This window comes from Macrobrachium rosenbergii, chromosome 34, assembly GCF_040412425.1.
Source record: "Macrobrachium rosenbergii isolate ZJJX-2024 chromosome 34, ASM4041242v1, whole genome shotgun sequence".
Taxonomy (NCBI): domain Eukaryota; kingdom Metazoa; phylum Arthropoda; class Malacostraca; order Decapoda; family Palaemonidae; genus Macrobrachium; species Macrobrachium rosenbergii.
The window spans coordinates 11,054,879-11,063,951 of record NC_089774.1 but is presented as its reverse complement, the minus strand read 5'-3'; the positions used below and the strand labels follow the sequence as shown (position 1 = coordinate 11,063,951).

Below are 9,073 nucleotides of genomic sequence, written 5' to 3'. Positions count from 1 at the left end.
ATAATAATAATAATAATAATAATAATAATAATAATAATAATAATAATAATAATAGTCCTCTGAAGTTGGTATATTGTAAATTGCCTCTGCCCTGAGATTTGATAATGGTTTCGAGTGTTCAAACCCGATAAGAGTCGTAGATGACCTTATGAGGCATGAGAGAGAGAGAGAGAGAGAGAGAGAGAGAGAGAGAGAGAGAGAGAGAGAGAGAGAGAGAGAGGGTATTATTAAACTGCAAAAATAAGTATTTGTGTATGAAAAAACTTTGGTATGATCATCAGTTCTCTACACTGTGTCCATATTTTGTGAAAATTACACTTGAATATTTGTTCCTCTCCCATTTTCCCTACATTTCCAAGCCATCTCACTCTTCGAGACATAAAAATTCTCTGTAAATTAATTTTCGTTTGGTTCTTTCAAAGTCAACAGGATCAATGCTGAGTTAATGTCTTTAATGTTCTTTAAATCAGTTTAAATATGTACTTATCCGCTAAATACTACTTATAGCCCAGTATTAACATAATCTTGAAAATGTGACGACAAAATTAATACGTCAGAGATTAGGAACGCTATGCTTCTTTATATGTGTAGATCAAGATTTCAAGATGATTACAACCTTCTGTACCAGTGTAAAGAAACTTTTATGTGTATAAACATGAAATTTTATATATAAAATATGTACAAAAAGTATCTATAACAAACATCGAGAAACTAGAATAAGGAAAAACTATCGCGTAGAAACATACAAAAGTATCTATAACAAACATCGAGAACCTAGAATGAGGAAAAACTATCACGTAGAAACACAAACGTCAAAATAAATCAGCCAGGTATCATACTAACAGCACAAGATTTGGTTTGAAATGGAATATAAAATTTAGACCAAAGGCTAAGTACAGGGACCCAGAAGGCCATTCAGCGCCGAGAGGTTTGAAAGGCTCAACAGGAGGAAAACCTCTTAATGTTGCACTATGAAACAATTGTCAGGAGAGGATGGGAATTAAGACGGCCGATGTACAGTCGAAGGAACAAAGGGGGTGCAGCTACGGGCCTAAGGGATGCTGCGAAGAGCCTTGAGTAATGCATACAGTGCACCTCACCCCACATCTACTGTACAGGGGGCATAAGATTTGGATAGGCGAGTATCGGTAATCAACGCTCATCGACGACCTCGTGCCGTTCACGAGATGGCCTTATTTCGCTCTGCCCTCCTCACGTCAACATACTATACATTTCAACACAACTGCATTGAATTATACCATCATACTTACTGGTATATTCCCTCTATTTCAGATCGCAAAGTAAAATCATACGTAAAAAGAGACAACTACTGCATAATTCTATCTGTAAAAGTGCATTAACTTGATAAGAAATGATAATCAAAATAATCTTTCAACCTTGAAAAATGTAAATATGAATTTTAATATGAATTTCCAAAAGATGGATGCAGGTCTTGCACCTTCACGCTTTATTAAAAACTAATTGAAAATCAAAATTTCTCACCATGATTTATCCCCTCGAAGAGCGAAACGGCTGTGGGATGATTGATCTCTTCACATACCCTGGCACTGCGACAAAATAAGTCGTAAATAGCTCTGATTAGGTTGGAAATTGTCAAAAGTTCAATCCTTTTTAAAACCTTGATAATGAGTAAGTTTTTCCTCCTGCTGCTCTGAAAAAATCGGATACTGACTCAAAAAAACTTATTTCTGGGAAGATAACAGATTTAGAAGCAATAAAACTCAAGTTTATAATGCCCCCAGTATCTTATCTCAAACGCTATCTCTGTAGGCATTTAGCACGCTTAGTCCTCTTGGCGTCATAGCTGCGGCTCGACAGACCGAGGCTTCAGTGATCGGAGATATTTACCGGAGTCCCTCTCTGTGCATTTAATAACCACTAAACAGTAAGTCAAACGAGTGCAGCGTCTTTCGCAAAGGGGCGTTTCTCTAGGCCTACGTCATGTGTCAAGCCTTTCTATATACAGTACTGTGCAAACATTTTTAATAATTTTCTTACAAACATTTTATTTTCATATGTTGCAACGGCACTCTTAAAGGCTTGTTCCATATGAATATGTATACAGTACTATATTCCAAATAATAACGATAACTTTAATTTTAGACTGTGGTTACTCCTACAGGTAGGTTATCTAAAAGAACTGTGGTATTCATAAAGGTTAAAACATCATGACACGATTATTGAGTCTGCTAGTGAGATATCGATAAAAAGTGGACGTCGCTATCTAAATAAAGAAATATAGTGCAAAATGAAAAGACGAGCGACTAAAGAATGATCAGGTGAATAAATATTATAAATCATGATTAAATAAATACATAAAACTTGAAATTTTCAGTAGACAAATACCTTCCATACTTTCAGGATGTCACGGGGCTTCGAAAATGAAGGCTTCGAAATGGAGAGATTTCCCACGCCAGGCAGGTACGCGGAAACCGCGTTACCGGGCCAGGTTGAGAGCAGGGACAGAAGAGGACATCCCCCGGAAGGACGGGACAGGCGGTACGGAGGTGCTGATCGAAGAGAGCCTAGGAGGTCACACGGCCCTCCAATCAGGGCGTCAGATTCATCGAGGCACGATTCGCAAAGAGAGATTCGCCGGAGGAACTCGGGAAGCCCGGAAGACGACAGACTTCGCAGATACAAAGTGTACTTGGGTAGCAACATCAATGACTCTCAAGACCTTTACCAGAGAGGAAGTTCTTCCAGAAACAGAGAGGGCTCAGACGATGCTGATGACATAGAGAAAAGGCTGCAAAGATTCACAAAGACAGACAATTCCGACAAGCCGTCCCGGGAAAGGTTCTACGAACCTGGATACGCAGAGAGAGCAGAGGCCTTGGAACGGCAGCGGCGGGGCGAGCCGAACCGGAGAGAAAGGCAGCACGCCCGTTACGAAGAAGACAAGTTTGATGCAGACACGGGCGACGAATACGATAGGCATTCGATCTTCACCCCCGAACAAGCCCTCAGGAATCCAGACGTCTCCGACAGGGAAAGCAGGGGCTCCTCACAACCGGGATGGGAGGCGCTGTTGGAAATGTTGCCCTCCCAAATGGACCGAGTTACAGGTAGGTGTGTGATATTGTTGCAAGAAGGTCACAGAGACTGGTAGCTTAATGCAACAGAGAGAAAAGAGGTTACAAGACACTCGTAAACTTAGAGAAAAACTAACAGGTCGATTATAGTGAAATAATGGTAAGGAATATAAAATATAGGCCAAAGACCAAATCCTTGGACCTAAGAGGTCACTCAGTGCTGAAAGGTTTGAAAGGTGTACCATGAAACAATTGTTATGAGAAGGTGGAAAGTAAGGTGGATGAAAGAGAATATGAAAGGAGGTACAGTAAAAGGAATGAAAGGGGTTGCGGCTAGGGGCCGAAGTGACGCCGCAAAGGACCTTGGGCAATGCCTACAGTGCGCCGTATGGGTGCACTGATGGCCCTACCCTTTCATTTTATAAGGAAATCAAATTCATTTGATAATTACGAGCAATCTACTCTAGTCTACCTTTGATATAGATATTATTAAGTCATTAAATTACACAAAAATCTCAATCTTATTGCAAATTCACTCAATTCCAGTGGCATTAAAGAAAGAAAATAGTGAATTGGAAACAAAATCAAATCTAGGAAACTTAACCTTACACTTCTTCCAGGTACTCTCAGGTTTCGCGGCCAGGTTAACGGTGACGAACAAGAGACGTCTACAGGAAACGGTAGTTTCGTCCCACAAGATCAACGTGAGTAAAACTCATTTCCTCTTAAATAAATTATGCGTGTCAGCTCGTAACAATTATTACCGTTTATGAAACTAATATTTAGAGATTTTCAAAGTGCAGAAGTAACTGAAAAGATTAGAGGGCAATTCATTTGTTAATCTTGTATGAGAAATTACTTAAAAGATTATTCTTAATATAAGTAAGTAATCTTTAAGTAATTTCTTTGAGAGCCAATCATTTGAGTAGCAGGTTTGAAAAAAATTGTACAATTTTTCAAACACTGCATACTACATTTTTCCCAAACCTTTTAGAATAATTTTCTCTGAAAATGTTTGATGTACAATACAGTATTTTAATTTTAAAAAGCTTTTAACAGCAAAACAAAATTACCTGAAAACTTCCAATGCGTTCAATTTAAAATGACTCCATTTCAGCAGCAAAAATTAAATCGATCTCAGATCTAAGCAAAAAAAAAATTTTTTATAGCAACAGCAAATATAACAATGTATTACAAAATCTATAATTTTATCAAAGTTAACTAGAACTGTCTATAATTTGATCAAATTTAATTAAGTCCTCTAATTATAATCTTTTAAAAATCTGTCCTAACAGCAAAATCAAAAGCCGAAGTCTTGGAACACCTGACGAAGCTGAGAGAGCAGCCTTGGCCTATGAACGTGCGCAAGGAGAGACACCACGAGCTAAAACTCCAGTTGGTAAGACCAAAACTTTTGCGTGAACTCCCATAGGTCTATAACCCTTTCTCACTGGGCTTTCCTGCGTCTCTTCATAAAACTGGTTTCAGATCAACTACTTCTCCGTATAGCTGTTCCTTGACCTATTTTGTCAATCCAAAACAATCCCAGTCTGTCGTCCAGTCGCTTTCAGTTATGATTTGAGCGACTGGAGGGCCTGGGGGTCCTCTTGGGTCATAAATCTAGTTGCCTTACAGAGTGGTGACTGTATTTTCAAACTCTGGCGTTCACTGTAGTCTCTGTACGATGGAGATTACAATCTTAAGTGCAATGAAAACAGAATACAAAAGACAGGAAATAACGCACCTTCAGGTATGCTGCTAAGAACCTTCAGTCGAGTTGACAGTGGCCCTTAAAAAACCAAACTAAGCAATACATACCAACATTATCCCAGCACATTTGGCATCACCATACGTAGACTTGGTAACCGATTATTTTAAGGGACTAGTTAGTAAAAAGCTTTCTTTTACAAAGAACATTATTTTTCAGGAATTCTTGGGCGCCAAATGGTATTCAGTTGACCCCGTAGCATCAGCCGTTAAATCGGGCACGAACCAAATTCACAGCATCGTGCATACCCTGGACGTAAGTAAGCAATGACATAAGATCTTGAAATACTTCTAAATTCTCAGTGAGTCTAAGGCTTAGGTTGGTAGTCCCCATGACCTCTCCATTGGCTGTGACCTGCTATGGTTAAAAAATTATCAGAGAAATTATTCACTACTTGGATCAACATACTTAGCCATTTCGCTTATAAAATTGATGGTACAAGCTGTCTGGCTTGTACCAAATAGTATATGCATAGTAATAATTCATATTATTTAAGTTCACTACATAACAAAAGCAGTATCACTTTACACCAAATAAGGTCTTAAATCCTGTTTCAACGTTGATTTACAAATCCAACATAAAAGCTTATCTCAACCTTACTGCTTACACATGCGAGGAACTGTCCATCCCCTGCTTTGATTTGGTAGTCTGAAATTCCCAGAGAATGATCTACACTTCTGTAACACCACTTCTCCCCAGCTATTGCATTTGGTTAATAAAAAAAACGACTGAAAACGACTTCGTGAAAAGCACGGAAACTTACTGGCGAAGACTTCTAATAACACGTAAGTTTGGCAACAAACTTTTAACCACGCCTGTAATGTCCCCCTACTCTGTTCCAGCCCCTAAACAGCCTCCTGAAACGCATAGAGGGCAGGCACGGGGCGAGCGTCATCGCAGTGTTCAACTTCATCCAGGACATGATCAGGCTAAACCTTTTCCTGGCAATCCTGGGACTCTGCGGCATCGTCATACCTTCGATTTTCTCCGTGTCCCAAGACACGGACCAAGGGTTCGGCTGGGTCAACTGGAACAACACTTTGGACCTTTGCTCCGGCCTTGTCCTTGCGCCCAACTCATCGGTAAGACGCAGCGCCGGACGGTAATCGCTCGTGCGTTCAGCTTTGTTAAATGTTTTTAGTTATGCAGATACAAGCAGCTGCTTCATTTGAGTTTAAACATGTTACAGTATAATGTAACTTCATGATCATACCGTGTAGAAGACCAAAGCTTCTAAATTCTCTTTTTGTATGAGATATCTCTTGTTGCTAGAAAACTAGTAAAACAACTACAGTACTTACAAAAGCTAAAAATGCATAGTCAGCCACATATTTTCTGCATTGCAGTTGCAAGAATGCAATAAAAACTACACAGACAAGGTACGCAACGATGTCGAAGCTCACTCGCACAAGTGGACCGCTCTCCTTCAAGACTTCCTCCAAGGCACCGGATTCTTAGAATGGACGTTCCTCTTCAGCGGCTACTACCCTCCAGCTGTGGCAAAGGGGAACTACGTCATCAGCTTAGCGTACCTCCTCACCGTCTTCGTGACGTACATAGTGTCGCTGGTCTTCGTTGTGCGGTTCGTCGCTAAATTTTTGAGTAAGGCTTTCGTATCCATCCATTCCAACAGGACCAACTTCCCGGAAATAGTCTTTGCAGCCTGGGACTACACAATCAAGGAACCAGCGGCTGCGAAGACGGAGTCGGCCCTGTTCCTCTGCGAGGTGAAGGCGGCCCTCGACGACGACAACTACAACAAGAGGAGCCTGGCGCGCACGCGCAGAGACGAAATCATTCTGTACTCCACGCGAATTGTGATCAATTTGCTGATTATCGCACTGATCGGCGGTAGCTGGGCGGGGATCTACTTCCTCGTCACGATCATTCCCGCGGCGCCGCAAGCCTCTCCCTCCGACAACATCGAGGTCTCGCTCAGAAACTTCTTCTGGGAGTATGCGCCCACGCTAACCGTTGCCGGCTTGAACCTAATCTTCCCGATCATCTTCAGCATTCTCGTGGCTTACGAGCAGTACACGGGGCGGAAGGAGCTCTTCCTGACGCTCGGCAGATGCGTGCTGGTCAGACTCACCTCCCTGGGCATCCTGATCATCACCAAAATCAGCGTCATATACGAGAGAAATCAGGAGGGCTCTTGCGACGTCAGCGACGAGTTCATCTGCTGGGAAACCCACCTCGGCCAGCAGGTCTACGCGATACTCGTCCTGGACATGATCATCCAAATCGCCATGACGTTCTTGGTCAACGTCGCGAGGATGATGCTGACTTTCCTGCAGAACCCCGTCTGCCAGAAGTTAGGAACGATCGAGTTCTTTGTGCCGGGGCACGTCCTGGACGTTGTTTACATACAGGCGGTCTGCTGGGTGGGGCTCCTGTACTCGCCCCTGCTCGTCCCGTGCTGCTTCGTCTACTTCTGCTTCACCTTCCTCTGCAAGCTCTTCACCATCTCCGTGACGTGCGTCCCCGCCAGCAGGGTCTTCCGGGCCTCTCGTTCTTCAGCCATGTTCATGACGATACTCGCCCTGGCGTTCTTCATGTGCGTGATCCCCAACGCCTTAGCCATGCTCTACCTACAGCCGTCCATAGCGTGCTCGCCCTTCAGAGGGCTGGAGTACGCTTGGCAGGTGTTAATATATTACATCTGTGGGCTTACCGGATCATCTTACTGGATAAGGTAAGTAAAAACAATAATGCAATCAAACTGACTTTATGACAAACTTAAGTCCACCTGCATTCTAAGTGTGGATTACTTGGATCATAATAAATAACATAAGTATGCCAATTAAACATACTTATAAATACAGTCTAGTAATGACAAAATCTATCCATGATTTTACTGTGGTAATGTTCAAAGAAATTAAGCCCTTTTAGTAACCTGCAGTATTTGACATACGTGTTTTAAGAGTAGAGAATGAGCGCAGTGTATGAAAAATAGCAAGTTTTTAAAGTCATTTGTGTAGGATTTAGCTCGTGTCCCAAAACTAAATCCTATGTAAAGACCGAAGGTCTGTATTTGTGTAGGAACAAATACTTCTCCCTACAAATATGGTTTATAGCATCCAAAAATAGACATAATTCAACTTGTGAAGAGAGTTAGTCTTCGTGCAATATACAAAAACGTTTAACAGTAAATTTGCACACAATACAGAATTTAGGCCAAAGGCCAAGCACTCGGACCTATGAGGTCATTCAGAGCTGAACAGGAAACTGACAGTCAGTAACGTTTGAAAACCTTACAGCTGCACTAAGATACAATTTTTAGAGAGGGCAGAAAGTCAAGTGGAAGAGAGAGAATATGTAATGAGGTACAGTAAAAGAAATGAGACACGTCGCAGGCAGGGGTCGAAGGGACGCTTCAAAGACCCCTAAGAAATTGCCTACAGTAAATCTGCATTAACATTTTCGTTCCAGATCCGTCCTGTTTTATCTGGACGACACGATTCTGTGCATCGCACTGATTCTCCTGCTGTTCTTGATTGCCGTCTACTACATCGCCGTCATCAACGCAAGAGGGGCGTACATTAAGCAACTGGAGGACAGACTGAAGGACATCAGCAAAGACAAGAGATTCCTCATGGATAAATCAACAAAGGTCAAGCGGAAAGTCCCACAAGTCGACAACTGAAATGACCCAGATTTTCTAGTCTGAGGCTGCGTCCACACGATCGAGCTTTGTTCAACGGACTTCGTCCGGCGTGACGTCAGAAGCGGGGGAAACGCCACACCGGACGAAGTCCGTCGAACAAAGCTCGATCGTGTGGACGCAGCCTTACTCAAGAGCTTGAAAATTTAGATCAGACTCAAGTTAGAATTCCTAACTCGCGTCCAGGTGGCCTGACAGATATTTTATGTATGGAAGTAAACACAAAATAGAAACACTAAAAAAATATTGAATTATTATATTCTGTGGTTAAACCAAATTAAGTAAACATTATTCCTCGTTTGTATTCGTGTAAAATAAAAATCATTACATCTCCCCTATTATTGCAACCTCTTCGAGAACTTGAAATTGCGACTGATAAAACTTTATCCACTTTGATTTATGAAATTCAGGCTGCCAAGCCAAGCACTTCCAGCCATTCAGTGCTACTGAGACAGTGAAAAGATGACGTTAGAGTGGTTGGATAGCAAGACAGAGCAACCCAGAAAATAAATGAGATGAAGCTACAGTACGTGGATCTACAAGTGGAACCGAGATAAAACCCCAGTTGTACTAAGAGGTGATAGC

At 41.8% G+C, this 9,073-nt stretch overlaps 1 protein-coding gene across 1 annotated transcript; it reads left to right on the top strand.

Moving 5' to 3' along the window:
• Window positions 1–1,759: 1,759 nt before the first annotated feature.
• LOC136856204 (transmembrane channel-like protein 7) lies at window positions 1,760–8,819 on the top strand. The gene is made up of 8 exons (XM_067133900.1): window positions 1,760–1,906; window positions 2,383–3,089; window positions 3,677–3,760; window positions 4,352–4,455; window positions 4,984–5,079; window positions 5,667–5,906; window positions 6,171–7,519; window positions 8,257–8,819. Exons 2-8 carry the CDS (start codon window positions 2,384–2,386, stop codon window positions 8,468–8,470), a joined length of 2,793 nt encoding a protein of 930 aa, XP_066990001.1. The 5' UTR covers window positions 1,760–1,906; window position 2,383; the 3' UTR covers window positions 8,471–8,819.
• The last annotated feature ends 254 nt before the right edge of the window (window positions 8,820–9,073 follow it).

Bases quoted from the DNA above. Each gene is read 5' to 3' on its own strand.
- LOC136856204 (XM_067133900.1), top strand. From the start codon at position 2,384: ATGTCACGGGGCTTCGAAAATGAAGGCTTCGAAATGGAGAGATTTCCC. The intron at 3,761-4,351 runs GTGAGTAAAACT...CTGTCCTAACAG, and splicing joins TTTCGTCCCACAAGATCAAC to CAAAATCAAAAGCCGAAGTC. The intron at 5,907-6,170 runs GTAAGACGCAGC...TCTGCATTGCAG, and splicing joins TCCTTGCGCCCAACTCATCG to TTGCAAGAATGCAATAAAAA.